Source organism: Rhipicephalus microplus, chromosome X (assembly GCF_043290135.1).
Source record: "Rhipicephalus microplus isolate Deutch F79 chromosome X, USDA_Rmic, whole genome shotgun sequence".
In the NCBI taxonomy this organism is placed as follows: domain Eukaryota; kingdom Metazoa; phylum Arthropoda; class Arachnida; order Ixodida; family Ixodidae; genus Rhipicephalus; species Rhipicephalus microplus.
In genome coordinates, this window is record NC_134710.1 from 24,543,527 (window position 1) to 24,560,441 (window position 16,915).

Here is a 16,915-nt window from a genome sequence, read left to right on the forward strand (position 1 = left end):
ATGATTTCCAGAAATTTATACAAATATGGCCGTCACATACAATCATTGCATCCATCGCCACGACGTGTTCTGCACCGATTTTATTCTATGAAACTCTATTTGTTCCCAGATGACCGTTTAGGTAATCATCGTGGAACGAGGAACCATTCGACCACGGCAGGCGCACCACCATCGTCACTCATCCGTCGGTTGTCACAGCTCTAGTCACTAGCCCGACTCCACTCCTCAAAGGCCAGGACACACACACGAAACAGGACCCGGCTGGCGTCGTTTTTTTATCTGGTCTGCATCTTGGAGGTAAGTGCCTCCATTTACTCGCCTTTTAGGTTAAAGCTCGTACCACTAATGATCTGTGTCTTGTAGTAGCTACGCAATATCTCAGATTAGGCCGCTTCAAGTCAAGTCGAGGCCATAAACGCAGTGCTCCGTTGTCGATGTCGGTTTCGCGCGGCTTGTATCATGCATGCTTTTTCAGAGATGGAGTAGGTACTGAGAGCAGAAAATACATCATTTACGGAAATCGCCAGTTGACTGTGTTGATCGTGTTTACGTTTCGAGCGTGACATTTTCATTGCGCTCTGATCACTTGTCCGCAGTAGTTGCATTACTCTATACAAACAGTGTTCGGGCTTGTCAACGCCGTAGTGCAGCCGTTTAATGTGTGCGCCTCTCTTTATGCTGGCGGCGTCTTCTTTACGCTGCTGGTACGCCGCTGCGCCGAAAGGCGAGGCGATATCTACCGTGAAATCTTCGCGCTGCTGCCTACACGCGTGTTCTCCCCATCCGGCCGAAGTTCATCTATTGCAATCAGAAAAAAAGGATATGTTTTTGTCATGAACCAATACAGCTGTATTAAAATGATAATGCCTGCTATAAAAGTGACAATGCGGTGCTACCTGTCGTTGAGTATTTGCAGCGAAATGTAGACGCATGGATGAAAAAAAAAGGAATACGAAGACACTGCTAATACTGGAATTTATAAAAGCCTGTGCAGATTATATTGCTGATGTTATCTCCAGTTAAAGACTGCTGGTCAAAGATTGGAAAAGTTAAAAAACATTTAAACCATAGCAGGGCAATTATCATGAAGGTAGTTCATTCTTTTAAGGTGAAGCTTCCTCAAAAAGTTGCGTTCTTTCTCCTGAGTTTTGTTTGAAGTTTGCAGGGTGAGATTTACTTAACAACTTTGATGTCACTTCCATAATAAAGGAAGAGATTTCATCCTTTAATGTTGTTAATGAAACAGAATCAATTCATTTTCTCACTTGGAAACAGAGTTTATACTTTAATATTGTGACTGAAATAGAATGAATTATTTTTTTCAATTGCAAACAAACCTTACAATTTATTTCAGCAGAAGCTTTTGCATTCACAAAAGGTATGCCTTTTTTGCACACTCTTAAGTCTATGTGCTTTGGTCATTACTAGCTTATAAAAAGTAAAATGGTTGACATGATAGATTGCAATAGTGCCAACTTTTGTATACTCAATTGGAAAGCTCTTATTCTTTTCAGAGAGAACTGAAATAATACAGGGCGAGAAATTGGCTCAGGTGATTAGTGTCAAGATGTTTTTGTAGTCCATATACACTCACTTTTATATTTTGTTGCATATATTTGATTTAACACACTCATTACAAATACGCTGTTCATTTTTAAGCTCTGTTAGTGTTATACGTGGGATATAATTATTATTCACAATGCAGCAGAGAGCAGAGAGATAATTTTATTAAGTGTGGTTTTTGAACAATCTCATGGACTAAATCCGAATACAGTACAGAAAATTTCATGATTAGTGAAAATATTTCATGTGAAAGATTCAATGGCAGGCTGTGTTGGCTGCAGTTTTTCAATCCTCTAGTCAATTGTTACTAAGTTGATATATATTTTTGTGTGAACTTAGGAGCTGTCAGCATATCAAGGGCTTATTAGATATGTAAATCGCACTGATGCCTCAAGAGTAGCTGATGGTACAATATTATGCCTGCACTCACATCTGTGCTTTTGAGAGCACAGACTTCAGGTTTATCAAAATCAGGTACATGCCACGGTTCCACGATGTGCATATCATTATTTCTGCCAGGTAAAACAGCAGTTCTTTGTAGCTTGTTGAGTCATATATGGGTATATATATATTGTTCATTACATTGTTTTAAACAAGGATAGCCAACTTTGCAAACACACTTGACATTTCTTCAATACAACGCCTGATTAGTTTTTTCTGTGGCATTTACAACCATTAGTTTGGTTGTGCACACCAACTGGATTTCCAAGGTTCAAATTCAGCCATAACTGATATTTACTGTGTCTTTTCATTGAAACTTTCACTCGTTCTGAAGCTGCTATCATTGGCAACAAATGTACTCTTGTACTGTATCCTTGATGCTTACTCAAAGATTTTCAAAGTGCACTCTAGCTGTTCCTGAGTTAAGATGGGCAGTAAATCACATGTGGGTTATACCCACACCCCACAGTAGTGCGCAGGTATGCACAGACATGACTGATAAAAAAGGTTTGGCATCGTGTTAGACAAGCATGTCCCATTATTCATGTCATGGGGTCATGACACAGCAGTTACAATGTCACACAATTCTTTTCCAAGTGCTGCTTTAATTGTTCTTGGGCCAGCTGTCACCTCTCATGCCAGCGCCTCTACGACTATTCATGCCACAAGCACCTTGGTGACCTGATGTTGCAGGAATTTGAGTCACCGCATCACCAGCAAATTGTCCAGCGCCATAATTTTTGCTGCATTCTCCACAGCTATTTCTGAATGGTTCTGCATTCAGTCGAGAAGCATGGAACAGTGACAGGTGATCAAGCAGCTCATAAGCACACCCATATTTTTGTTCCATGATGTTATAGCACTACCGCCAAGATTTCATACTCATTGTTAAAGTTCTTACACGTTAGTGACTGTGAAACAAACCTGTACCATGTAGATGATGTTTTCTTTGTTGTCATTATCTAGTTTAAAATTTGCTTTCAACATGACACATTCAAAACATGCGCTTCGAAAGGTGACCTTTACGACCTGCAGTTGTAATTTCTGTGTAGAATTTCACACTGGTAACATCGAGCCGTAGTAAGTGCAAACATTTAGTGCCGGCAATCAGCAAGAGTATTGTAAACATCGTTGGCACATTGCTACTGTGTTTGACAGCATACCAAATTTATAAGCTATAGCACAAAAAGTCAAAATAGCACCCTAGTACTAGGCATTGAAATTTTTGTTCGTTATTTTACATTACATGAGTGGGATGAGTGGCGGTGCCATGAAGGAGTTTGTATAAAAAGTCAGAAACTATATCTTGACTTTGACAGTGCACGCTTAGGCCACTTTTCAATTAGTAAGATCAGAACCATCATTGCTAACTTGTATAACAATTAGGAAGTTTATTCTTTGATGAGTCGCAGCTTTCTTTTTTCAAGGCAAGCCCTCTAGCTGAAGGTTCGTAACATCATTTTCAAATGTGAGGGCGGCTTTCCTAAGTCTTTTTCTGTGACACTAGACTTTCTGGCCTTTTTGACTGTATACATTTGTTACTTGACATGGGCTCTCATTCATGCATTGTTTCCGTATTTTTATGCAGCTCTAGAGAGGTTTTCTCGCTACATATTTTACTAACAAACCGAACTTTCTTCTGAATTTGCTCCCTTGGGTTAAAGACTTTGTTGTGTGCAGACCTCCATTCACATCTGTTAATAATGTCAACTTTTCTTCTGCTATTGTGACATTTGCTGTATTCTGTGGAAGTGTGCCAGGTGGGGGCCTATAGTCAGAGGGGTGCCCCAGGAATTTGTGCCTTCCCCCGGAATTCGCATGTTCCGGGTGGTGCTACTGAGCATAAGTAATGAAGAAAGTCATTTTTTATGGCCATCAATTTGTGTACCCCCCTCCAAAAAACATATAAGGCAGTCTCTTTATAAGGCAGTCTCTTTATGAGCTCGTTATTTCTTCTTGCTCGTTCTTCATCGTTTGTTTCTACCTCGCATTGTTGATTGATTTGTGGAGTTTAACGTCCCGAAACCACCTTTGAATATGAGAGACACCGTAGTGAAGGGCTCCGGAAATTTTGACCACCTGGGGTTCTTTAACGTGCACCCAAATCTGAGTACACGGGCCTACAACATTTCCGCCTCCACTGGAAATGCAGCCGCCGCAGCCGGGAATCGAACCCGCGACCTGCGGGTTAGCAGCCCAGTACCTTAGCCACTAGACCACCGCGGCAGGGCTACCTCGCATTGTCTGCATGTGTATGAAATACAGGATGTTTCAAGAAAATCTCCAATATTCTCTAAAAATTAGAGAAAGGAGGCACTTGGGTGCTAATTGCGGCATCACCTTTTTTTCTGACAAAAGGAATCTTCGGATAGGCACAAACATTTTTTGATTGATATGTGGGGTTTAACATCCTAAAACCATTATATGATTATGAGAGGCGCCGTAGTGGCGGGCTCCGGAAATTTCGACCACCTGGGCTTCGTTAACGGGCATCCAAGTCTGAGCTAAGGGCCTACAACATTTCCGCTTCCAACGCAAATGCAGCCGCCGCAGCAGGGATGTGAACCCGCGACCTGCGGGTGAGCAGCTGAATACCTTAGCCACTAGACCACTGCGGCGGGGTGCAAAACATTAATTGCGGCAGTAATTATATCAATTAAGATAATTACCCTTCTTACTAGTTGTAGTAGCTAGTCGAGCCCAACAGGCAAATTCATATCCTTTCTATGAAAAGTGTATAGCCACTTTGAAATTTTGGAAAAGCAGCTGCTGACAATCACCGTGGAGTGATGCAATCTGCCTAATATAGCTGTCGAAACAAAAACCGTTGCACCAGACAGCACATCTACCATTCATTTCGACAACGCCCTCAATGACGGCACTCTTTCTCTATCAGTTATCAACCGTCTATTTAGACACTTTGCTTTGAGCCCGCTTATGGACGCTCACTTAATCTTCTCCCCCAATGCAAGAGAAAAGTGTTGCCAAGAAGGGCATTGTCGAAGTGAATGGTAGATGCACTGTTTCGTGCGTCGGTTTTCGTTTCACCAGCTGAATTGAACAGAATGCATCGCTCTGCGGTGATTACCAGTGGCCGCTTTTCCTAAATTTTAAACTGGCTATGGACTACTTGTAGGAAGTGGTTCAATTCATAAATTCGACCCAACCGGCTATTAGCGCTGGTTAAATAGATAATTGTGTTACTTTCTATAAATACTGCCGTAATTAATGTTTGTACCCATCTGAAGATAAGGTAAAAGGTGTCAAAACGCAGTTTTTTTTTTCAAAAGAAGTTTTTGCAATGCACTCGATAAAAGGCATTTCTGGCAAGGTAATGAAGTTATCTAACTTTAAAATAATGACCTAATTATGTATATCAATTCATTAAGGGCTTTTCGCGCGAGCAATATTGAATAAAGTTGCCACATTTGGTTTTTTTGGGGGGAACATAGCAAGTTCCAAGGACACAAATAAATATGTGATGGTTGCCTGTCAACATGCCACAAATAAAAAATAATTAGGCACTGATGTTTTAGCACATACTCTGAAAAATGTTGTGAGTGTCACTTTCTTTGAAAAACCTCTGTATTCAGCATCAAATCTTGCCTTGGTGATCGGAATAAAAATATGCGCAAAATTTCATATTAAAGCTCTATGGTCAAGCTATTATAGGTGGAATTACTGGAGAGTATTATTTTTAAATTCGAAAATTATTTTTTGAAATATTTATCCGCACCATCTTCTCGCCTACACAGCTCAAGCGACATGACACACTTGCAACGGCAACCTAAAGCAGACTCCCACTGACCTATTATACAGAGAGCGCGTTTGGTGTTCTCTACAGAGTGATTGAAATGGGAATAGGGTTATCATCTGCATTCCATTGCCAGCGGAGGGGTGCTACAAGGACTGGGTTCACTGTGGTGACTTACAGGTTAGACATGCAGCTATATAGATATAAAGTCAGACATCCTACTTTCCAGGGGAGTTCATCAAATGCAGTAGGTGTGTTTTATACACCTAATAAAAATATTTACTCATGTTCAGTACATATGTCTTATAGCACGCTTGTAGCCCTGCCGCGATGGTCTGGTGGCTAAGGTACTCGGCTGCTGACCCGCAGGTCGCAGGATCGAATCCCGGCTGCGACGGCTGCATTTCCGAAGAAGGCGCAAATGTTGTAGGCCCATGTGCTCAGCTTTGGGTGCACGTTAAAGTACTCTACGTGGTAAAAATTTCTGGAGTCCTTCACTACGGCGTCTCTCATAATCGTATGGTGGTTTTGGAACGTTAAACTTGCCAAATCAATCAATCAATCAATTATAGCATGCTTTTAGCATTGATGCAGTACACTGGTAAACGCTCTCGTAAAACAACCATTTCTTATTTTTCTGGCTTTCAGGAGAGCACCCTGCCCCCTGAGACCCAAAGCCTGTCACATGAATACAGAAGCGAGAAAAATTTAAATTAAGAACTGGTAGCCAAGGCGATAGTCTCGTTTATGTTGTGCGTAAGGGACAATTGTGTACTTTATACTTCTTAACGGCCTGATGACTCATCTGGGAGTCATCATCAGTGGCGTAGCCAGAAAGGCAAAAGGAGCTGCCTAACCCCCCCCCCCCAACACATTCCAGGTATTTTTTATCTTAAAGCCGTGGATTATCTTTCCACTGTGACCGGTTTGTGACCGGGTAGTTTATCAATGACTTCGCAGAAGGCGCTAGTGTGAGTTACAGACAGACAGATGGGATTTACGGTTACCAATAAAACCCTCTGAAGCTTCACCCTACACATCATCATTCACTTCGTACGTAGGCTGTGATTTTCCAGTTCTGCATCTGCATACCTACATGCACACATACAAACACACAAGAATGTCCATAAAGTATGACAGAAGTCGCCTACCCCTCACACATTACCCCCACGCGAAAAATATATTTTTGCTACACTACTGGTCTCCACACTCTAGCGACATTCATTCTAGTGCACCTCTGTTGGCAATGGAATGCAGATGATAGCCCCTTTCCAGTTTCAATGGCTCCGCTTCAAGCTTGCTGTGTGTATCCCAGGTCTGTGGAAGTCTGTTGAAGATTGCCCAAGTCTTTTGAATATTGCCCTTGCGAGTGCTTCATGCCGCTTGAGTTGAGTATGGGTTAAGCTGGTGGAGATACACAATTTCAAAACAATACTTCTTGAGTTAAAAAATAATACTCTTTAGTAACTTCACCTATATTGAGATAATACATAGAGCTTCGAAATAAAATCTTGTGCATGTTTTTTGACCGACCACCATGGTAAGCTTTTTTAAGCTGAATTCCTAGATTTTCCCCAAAAAAGTTAAATTCACATTTTTTTAGACTATCTGCTAAACTTCAGTGCATAATATATTTTTAATTTGTAGCATGTTAAGAGGGTCACTAGCACATATTTTATCTGTGTCCTTGGAATTGGCCATGTTACCAGAAAGAAATCTCAAACCTTTCATCTTTTTTCTATATTCCTCGCGGGAAAAGCTTTCGAAGAAGTAATGTACGATAGTAAGTCATTATATTTAGTTGGATCACATCATTATCTTGCTGAATATGCCATTTATTGAGTGCATTTCTAAACAACTTTTGAAACAAATTGTTGTTTACGACTTTTAGCTCAGTCAGCGCCACAGACTCTCAAAACTAGGGAGCAAAATTTTTGGCAACAGAATTGAATGACCAGGACGAGTTTCCAACTTAAAGAAATGTGAAAATTTTTCCGCCATATTCGTGATGGTCAAGAGAACGCTGGGTAATTTCGCATGCAAAAACCTTAATCATTGCATCGTTTAATACATTAAATTACTCCTTCAATCCTCTTGCCTCAACCAATATTGTTAGCGAATATTTTGGTGTTTTTATGAAGTTGTTTGTGCTTTCAGTCATTTCATTTTGTGTAATACGTATTTTTATCTATTATGTGTGATCATTTATTTTTGTGCGGCAAGCCAGTGCTAACAAGGCCCATTAGGAGTCTTGAAAAGAATAAATAATTGTGCTCGCACTGTTTTTTGCTCTAAACTCGCCTGTTGTAGATGCGCTGACAAAATGTTTTTCTTCTTTTTCAGAAAACAAGCGTGCACAATACTGTTAGAATAGAAAAACAACACAGATGCTTTGGGTATCAGGAAGTTATAAAATACCTTCTTCGTATTTAAAATTTCAGATACAAAGCCGCCAAAATAAAATAAATTTTTTGACAATTTTTGTTCACACAATTTGTAGCATGGCTGTGCTGTATTTGGTTTTATGATAACGGGAAAATAAAATTTGATTTAAGTGAATATGAAACTGGTCTTTGTTGTTTTTTAACTTTTGAATTCACTTCGTAAATTTTTTAGCATGTGCAGGTGCAGTCAAAATTTACCAGGTGACTATGCCACAGGATTAGTTGAAATAGTGGCCTGGGAAATTTTGAATGACCTTGTACTTGCAGAAGAAAGATCTGCTGTACACGTATGCCACATCTTGAAACTAATGAAAAGACGTTTGTTATTTACGGAAAAGTAGCAATAGTATTACGAATAATGTGTGAGAAATGGCCCTACTGAGCAGGTGTTGTTCCGTAGCAGCCATTTTTTTTATTTCTTCATTGCGGAGATCTCTATTAAACATGAACGGGCTGTACGTCCTATGTGTTCTACGTGATCCATAGCGTATTATCTTCTTTTTACGGAAGTTGTTGGCAGCATGTTACCTGCGCCTTTTTATGTAATCAAAGTAAAATATTTTTTGCAGTGTACAGCGCGTCAAGGTAACAGTGACTTCACAGTTCAAATATCCGTACTTTATTACATACTTAGGCAGTTTTAACCCCGACACGGTGGTCTAGTGGCTAAGTTACTCGGTTGCTGACCCGCAGTTCGCCGGATCAAATCCCGGCTGAGGCGACTGCATTTCCGATGGAGGCAGAAATGTTGTAGGCCCATGAACGCAGATTTGAGTGCACGTTAAAGAACAATAGGCAATCGAAATTTCAGGAGATCTCCACTAAGGCGTCTCTCATGATCAAATGGTGGTTTTGGGACGTTAAACCCCACAATTCATTCAAGGCATTTTTATATAGCCATTCTGTTTGGAAAGACTAACTTGCAAGTTATGCGCAGTGTCTCTGAGGTCAGCTATGAAGGCACCGTGGGGTATACGTGTGCGTAGTGGATAAGTACATTGTTTTTAGAATCCTTGGCCTGACGCCAGCATCACAAATGTGGTGATAGAAGTTGTTGTCGCCTTCTTAGGAGCCACTGGATTAGATATACCTCTGTAGAGTCACCCGAGCCTAACAAGACCATCTTCTCATCTCCCTACCTTACCAACGCCATTCATCACTTTTTTCACTCCCCATTCACCCTTCCCTTTGTAGAGCAGCAAGCCAGAGAAAACTGTAGCTCAGGTGGACCTCTTTACCTTTCCGTAAATGAATTATCACGCTTTCTTGTTCTTAGAAACCAACAAAGACTGTTAGCTCACCAGACAGAGCACAAGCATTTATTATTTAGAGACCCTATTGTAAGCGGTGGTTCCCTGTGCATGAACCTTCTTTTGATTCTCTTCTACGCAAAATCAAGTAAAGGAATGAAAGGCGAACCATTGCGCATCTCAAACAGCTTGACGACACTGGTGAGAGGAACACTCTAACACAAGTACATGTTTTTAGGTGTTACGGAATCGTTAATGTCGATGGAGTCCTATCGCGGAATTGTATTCCTTGAGATCCATTACTCCCATAGGAAGGGAATGCTTTTCGACTACTTTCTAGAGAAAGAAGTATATGGCCGACAATGAGTGGAGTTTTAAAAAGTGGAAGGTAATTACACGACAGCCCGAACTGAAGGCTATTACTTTCCTCTTGAGATCTCACAGAGCCGGGATTTTGAACAAATAAATGACATCTGCTTTAAGATATTGATTCTCCAATCGCAAAAAAAAACAAATAAAGAACGACGAAATAAACAAACGTGCAAACAGATGAACATTGAAACCAACAAAAAATAACAATCATCATCATTATTATTATCATCATCATCATCATCAACATCACCCCCGACTGAATTCTATGTTCAGTGCAGGATGACGGCCTCTCACAATGATATTTTGAATTCTGTGAGCGAGCTCATTCTCTTCTATTCTTGCAATTTCTCGACTAGGACACAACACTTGACTCGCTAAAATGACATTAACTGGCAAGAAATAAAGAATTATTGGTCAGGTGGAAAATAACTGCCCTCAGATTAGTAATCAGAAGATTAACTGTGTTCTTGGTAATGATTCATTGCGGTGTAACCTTAGGTGCTGCAAATATTTTCGGCGTGTACAGTTCCTACATAAATACGACAGGCGGCAGCAACAGCTGACTGGGATGTAGCGTTTTCACAAAAAAATGTTTTTACCTAATAGAAAGAAGCGCTAGATAAAGGTATTGGTGAGAAGACCGCTTGCCGTGCTATAAATTATCGCGATTTAACGCCGCCAAAATTGCCATTGGGTGGACTAGAAAAGGAACCGAAACTCAAGCTAAACGTTACCAAAGTAGCCAAGCCATGCAATTGCACGCTCAGTTTGTACTCAAGTGGTGCAAAAGCAGCTGGATGAAAAGGGTTAGTGGTATCGAACCATGAATGATATCATTTTCAAACGACAATAAAGTAGAAACTAGAGCACACTTCTTCCTTCTCTTCCTCTATTTTCAAACCAATAGGAAATTGCAAATAAATGAACAAAGCTTAAGGTCAGGACCCCCGCATATCGCTCATGTAGAAATATCACGATGTAGTAACTGCCAGAGACGGAGAAAAACAACCAGGCCTGAGCGGAACGCGCAGCATGGTCACAGCGAAAGCTTCATGAGCTTCCTTTCAGAACCTCTCTAAGGGCGAAGCTCTCAAAGCCGTGTGCCTGTACATGCTTGTCTCGAGTGTCGCTAGTTTTCGATGTTTCAGCGGATTTAGGTCAAAGGTCGTCGCAGCATCGCACCCCCCGGTATGTTATTGTGGGGCAGCCTTTGCGCCCTCAGTAACTAGGACACTAAAAGACCTCCCCCCCCCCCAACCCTAGCGCCTGTGCACTGCACGTCCCTTGCACATGACTACGGCCGTTACCCTCGATATCGATGCCTTCTTTTATTAACCACGGAACTGCTCTAACATTTGACTTTGCTTCATTCGCTGGAAAAATACAAAACTTCTCTGTGGAAGGCAAAGAATAATACAGGCTGAAAAGTCTGACAGCCTAAGCGTTCACCTCCTCGACAAGTTCCCAATTCGCCTTCGCAAAAACTATCACGCCGGTTCGCGTTCTCATTCATCTTCTGCTTCGCCATCCAAACACGGGAACCTGGCGTGCGCTCACCCGATGTGTGTACCGACTTGTCCGGCGTGAGATGCAGAAACACGGATGTTTCATATAACCAGCACAGACCAGAAAGACTTAAAAACATAGACAAATATATTGCAAACGAAGACAGAGAAAAAAGAGAAACATATGCAGAAAAACACGCAAAGAAATATATAGGATAAAATAGAATATAGAACCAGAAAGGAAGAGATAGAAACACAAAGAAACTGAAATACTGAATAAGAAGAAAAACAATAAAAAGAATTAAAGATATAAAGAGATAGGGAGCATGAAAGAAATGGGCAGTGCTTGTTTGTGTCTCTTCTCTTCCTCCCGTTAGCTTGTGTGCTGGTACTGCCCTTAAAGAAGAAGGCAGAAGGAGAGACAAAGATGGAACTGAAAAAAAAAAGGGAGCGTTAGAGAAAAATAAACAGGATCATGAAGGCCTCTCAGCTTCACAGTTCGCTCAGGCCTTCCGCCACTAATGCAAGATGCGCCAACTTTTTGTTTGTACAGCACTCGCAAATAAAATCCTGGGTTTGCGAAATTCTATTACACAGTCACGCCTCTGCTTGTGAATACAGCGAAAATAATTTCCTCTGCATGGAAATGCAGTGAAAGGAATTTTCATGCTTCACAAACAAACGTGTCCATTATAGAGGCTTCACACAACAACTTGAAATACTGCAGTAGTAATGCGCGGTACAAGCAAGCGTACATTGCCATCTCGCATATAAACATGCGATTAAAAATAACGACTTCATGATTTAAATCCAGTCACCCACTATATAAGGCGCATATTTCACTGCGTCTATTACCTTATGGTAGCTAAGGGGGGGAGGGGGGTGCATAGCAAGTTCGAATATGTTTCAGTTCTTGAAGTGCGCACTAGAGAAAGATATCGCAACTTTAAAGCAATGCATGCATACATATAGATTGAGCTTTTGCTGCAGAGCTGGCGTGCGCACGCCCTATTCTAGCTACCGTGAGGCCTGCACTGTCTTTATACACCAGGGGCTTTCATTGGCCTTCCTCTTTTTCCTAATCGCTACATAGCTTTCGCGAGCACGCTTGTCATATGCGCGTGGTGGCTCGTTCTGCAAGGCATTCCACGTCAGCCCGCTCGTCATCATGTTGAAGCCTCAGCAGCAAGTCTTATTACAATCTAGCAAATTTACAATCTAGCAAATTTTTAAATAACATATTATTAGATTACTTGGAGCATGCAGAAACTAAAAATATAATAGCCACAGATGCTTCCGTAAATAATCAAAAGGCAGGTGTAGGCATTGCCTTTGATTCGCTTGACTGGTCCTTTTCAGTGAGACTGCCTGATTTTACTCCAGTTTTTGAAGCGGAGCTCTTGGCGATTATTTTAGCTCTCCGAAAACTTCCATCAAATCAAAACAACGCAGTCCTAATGACGGATTCTCTTTCAGTTTGTGCAGCTCTGACAGCTTCAGAGAACTCTCGAATTCTAAGCACATTCAAAACATTAGTACCCCCGCAGTTGAGATTCCTGAGATCACTATGGGTTCCGGGACACTGTAGATTAAGATTAAATGAATTGGCCGATTCCTTAGCACGAGCCGCACTTGAAGGGCCAGTTTTGTCCATACTGCCAGATGTGGAATATATCACGGCAATAAGATATCTAAAATCAGCAATCTCCACTGATACGATAGAAAAAGTAACTACATGGACAGACTATAACCACCTCATGTTTCCATGGCAACCCCACTGGAGTCAGTCCAGAAAGCTCGAAGTCTTAATTACTAAATTTCGATGTCGTGTCCCCCCCCTAAACCTGTATCTACACAGAGCTGGTCAGACAACATCACCACCCTGCGCATTCTGCGGAGAAATGGTATCACTAGATCAGTATTTTTTGTATTGTCGCCGCTACGAGATACTGAGAAAAAGGTTACTAGTTATGCCATTTCGGAAAATAGGCCTTAGATTGACGGCGGAAACGGCGCTAAGCTTTGGCGCCTCAGCTTTGGGACATTGCCACAGGGATGCTTTCAATGCCGTTTGCGATTATATTCAGGCAACCAAGCGTATACCTTTGTGATCTTCAATAAAAAAAAATATATTTATTACTCTCAAGGGCAGAGTGAAGTAAACGCAGCTGAGTGGTAAACATAACACCTCGAATCTCAAAATTGCTCAACTTGATTTTTTTTGCTCTTTTTATGTTGTTTTTATTTTTACATTGGTCTTATTATAATACCAATTCATTGCACATAGTTAAAATGATCACAGAAAAACTGCACTACATTTTCTTGGCCAATCCCCCTCAGTGGGTATGAGCCAACCTCCCAGGGAAACAAAACAAAACAAAACAAGTCTTCAACCTGCAGTTCTTAGCAAATGCTTGTCGCGTGTTTCGTCACATCACCACAAGTACGACCGAGGCCTTCTTAGCTCTCCCGTTTGACGTAAAGCGGCTTAAAAATAGGAGACTACGCATGTCTTCACCTCGGGTCATCGCCCAGCCACACCGCGCTAACATCGGACAGCACGACTGTGACATCGCCACCTCGAAGCGCCGAGCACAGGGGGACGGCGAAGACCTGGTGTTTGTGTTTGAGAAGTGCCGTTTCGGACTTGCGGGCTCTTGCGAAATGCATGCGACATCGTCATGCACGGCCGCGAGCTCATTCGCAAAGCGCCTCTGCTCCGCACCGCCTTCTTCGCGAAACGCCTTCTGGTCGTGTCCTGCTGTCACCTTGGCTGTTGTGCAAGAGCTACGCTGGGGCCGTCGGCGAGGCAAGCGTTTTGTGCTGCTTTCAGGCTGGTACATGCGTCAGCTTCACGTCGTCGGCCTGAGATACGAATCGCACCCGAGGCTACTCATGAAGCACTTCAACGGCCAGCCTTGTGCATAAATGGGCAGTTTCAGGCTCGTTCAAGTGGCCCGCAAGATCCTGGGCAGCCCTCTTGAAAATGCATGGGCTTTGGGTCGCCATGAGTGACTTTTCGCTTCCTGATGGCTTCCTGCGGGATAGCAATGCGCCTTTCCTGGATGTGTATAGCCAACGTGTGCAGCAGCTTCTCAAGAAACTCGCAGCATGGACTCGCCGTGTCCTTGGCTTTATTGAACGTTCTACACATATGACCAACATGAGTGTGAGTTACCATCTGTTGTACAGTAGCAAGTACTGCTTCGAAGTATGGGTCTAATTTTTTGTCACACTGGATATATAAATAAACAATAATATTGCATTTTCGCCTGATCAATTGTGACGTTAAGCTATTGTTAAGAGTACATATTGTGTCTCCAAACAGCTAAAAATTTTTTTGTGCTAAGCGTCTTTCATCTCTCCCTCATCTCTCAAGCTTCATTTCTATCAAGCAGCAGGGCTGGCACCCAGATTTTCAGATTTTCACATTATTGCTATGAATATCGACAACGAGAGTAATGAGCTCTACGGAGGGAAGGGCAGTCGTGATATAGGAAGGTGGCTTTCAATGAATATTGTACCTAAAAAAGCAGAGTCGCGCAACAACGTCGTAGTTACAATTTAAATGACTAGAGCGCGTCAAGGTAACAGTTACATCACATATAGAATATCCATATTTACTTATGGATAATTAATAGAGTCATTCCGTTTATAAAGACTAATTTGTAAGGTATGTTCAGTGTTTCTTAGGTAAGTAATTAAGTCAACGAGGACAATACGTGCGTGTAGTGAATAAGTGCATTGTTTTAAGAATTCTTCGCCCGACACCAGCAGCGTATGCTCAAAAATGTGTTGATAGGAGCCATCTTCGCGTTCTTAGAACCCACTGGGCAGGATGCACGTATTTAAAGGTACTCCAGCATAACAAAACCATCTTCTCATCTCCCAACCTTTCTATCGTCATTCAACACTCCACAGTCCCCTTTCCACAGTACTCAAGCCAGAGACTAACATTTATATTGAACCTTCGCACGTTCTGCTAACATATGAATACACAGCCACGCACACACACGCACGCGAGCAAACACACACACTCACAAACACACACACACGTGCGACAGAATGCGGTAGCATTCCTCGTGATGCAGTGCTATTTGTGCTTAATATTGCGCATGCCAATTTTATAATTTCCTAGTTGTTTGCACTCTAAGTCAATTATTCTTTCCAAGGTCATTCAGGATTACTTTTTTTCTTTTTTCCTTTCATAACTCAGCGCGCAAGAACGATCAATACCTTTCATTTTTATTCACTGCTCGAACACTTCCCATTATTCTGCAAGTTTAACTTCATCATCCGTTTTTATTTCATTGATACAGTTCATTACCTTATCTAAGAAATATTCGTTAGTGATAAAAGTGGAATTCATCTTCTACAGCTCCCATGAAAAAGTTAAACCTTTTGTTTTATCTCCCATAACACATTTAACTAAACAATAATCACTGAAGTGTATTGGGTAGACAGTACATGTCTTACAGTGGGCTATTATTTCAAGCAACACGTATATGCGATCAAGGCGTGCATGACTATTCCCCTGAAATTGTGAGAAACGCGCTTCCCGCGTTCCCTCCATACAGCCACTCACGTCTTCTAACTCTAATTCAGTAGTTGTCTTTGCAAGCGTCCTACTACTTTTATCGTAGATGGCGCGTCTGTTTGATCGATCTCGCCCATTGATGATGCGCTTAAAATTGCCAAGTAATACAGATTTCCTTTTCAAAGTTTTTTTTTTAAGTGAACGTTCCTCGCAAGTGGTTGGTGTATAAGTACACACTATACGCCAATGACATTCATTAATTACACAATCAAAAGAAACCAATCTACCAGACGGGCAAGAGAAGGTATCTTGCACTACCAGACCAGGTAACTTCTTAATGAACAACACACAGCCTGCAGACATGCATATTGCTTGACTTACGATTCCGTACTAACGCACCATAAACCTCAGCACCATGCCCTCGGTCTCTTCTTCATCGTCTACTTTTGTTTCTTGTACAGCTAGTACATCCAGATCTTGATCAACGAGCAGCCTGTAGACTTGGCTCTGTTTCCGCTTGGCGGTAAGACCTCGAAGATTTAGCGTTGCCACTTAAAGTTTCGGGGCAAAAGACATGAAGTTAGCCCGGGGCATGATGCCTACCTTCAGCATCTAGCATAGAACTAGACATCTTCAGAGCCTCCAGGTGGACCCGTGCCTCTAGTAGAGAATCGTGGCCAGTGTTTGTCCGATATCGGATTGGGGCGCAGCCTTGTCCTACTGCGTCGGAACGAAAACGCTTTCGCAGGTGGCCCATATAATTCATGCTTTTCACTGGACACCTGGCACCGTCCTTCAGACTGTTCGTGGGGTCTTTTGCTTGGCGCCCCACCACTGGTACTATTGGTCGACACTGGAAGTTGTTTGGTTAATTCCACCGGCTCAGGCGCCTTCGATGGTGTGCTTGTGTAGCCTTCCTCGGTTTGGCCGGCTGGTCCTTGAGTAACCTCCCTAGAAGCTATGTCTGCTGGTACTGTTGGTCCATCACCACCAGTCGGTGTTGCTGTACCTGTGTAAGCATCTGGGTTCACCCCGTCACCTGCTCTTTC

At 42.1% G+C, this 16,915-nt stretch overlaps 1 protein-coding gene and 1 non-coding gene across 5 annotated transcripts in view; one reads left to right on the forward strand and one right to left on the reverse strand.

Moving 5' to 3' along the window:
• Positions 1–4,157: 4,157 nt before the first annotated feature.
• TRNAS-GCU (transfer RNA serine (anticodon GCU)) lies at positions 4,158–4,230 on the reverse strand. Its single transcript has one exon. It is a non-coding gene; the product is annotated as a tRNA-Ser (tRNA).
• Positions 4,231–13,651: 9,421 nt separating this feature from the next.
• Positions 13,652–16,915, forward strand: part of LOC142777500 (uncharacterized) — a 116,469-nt gene continuing 113,205 nt past the window's right edge. Inside the window, exon 1 of one of the 4 annotated variants that reach the window (XM_075881982.1) lies at positions 13,652–14,498. In XM_075881982.1, the coding sequence (XP_075738097.1) occupies positions 14,316–14,498 (183 nt within the window). In that variant the 5' untranslated portion in view covers positions 13,652–14,315. The remainder of the gene's footprint in view (positions 14,499–16,915) is intronic. The other 3 variants (XM_075881983.1, XM_075881981.1, XR_012888140.1) reach the window with 3 other exon arrangements.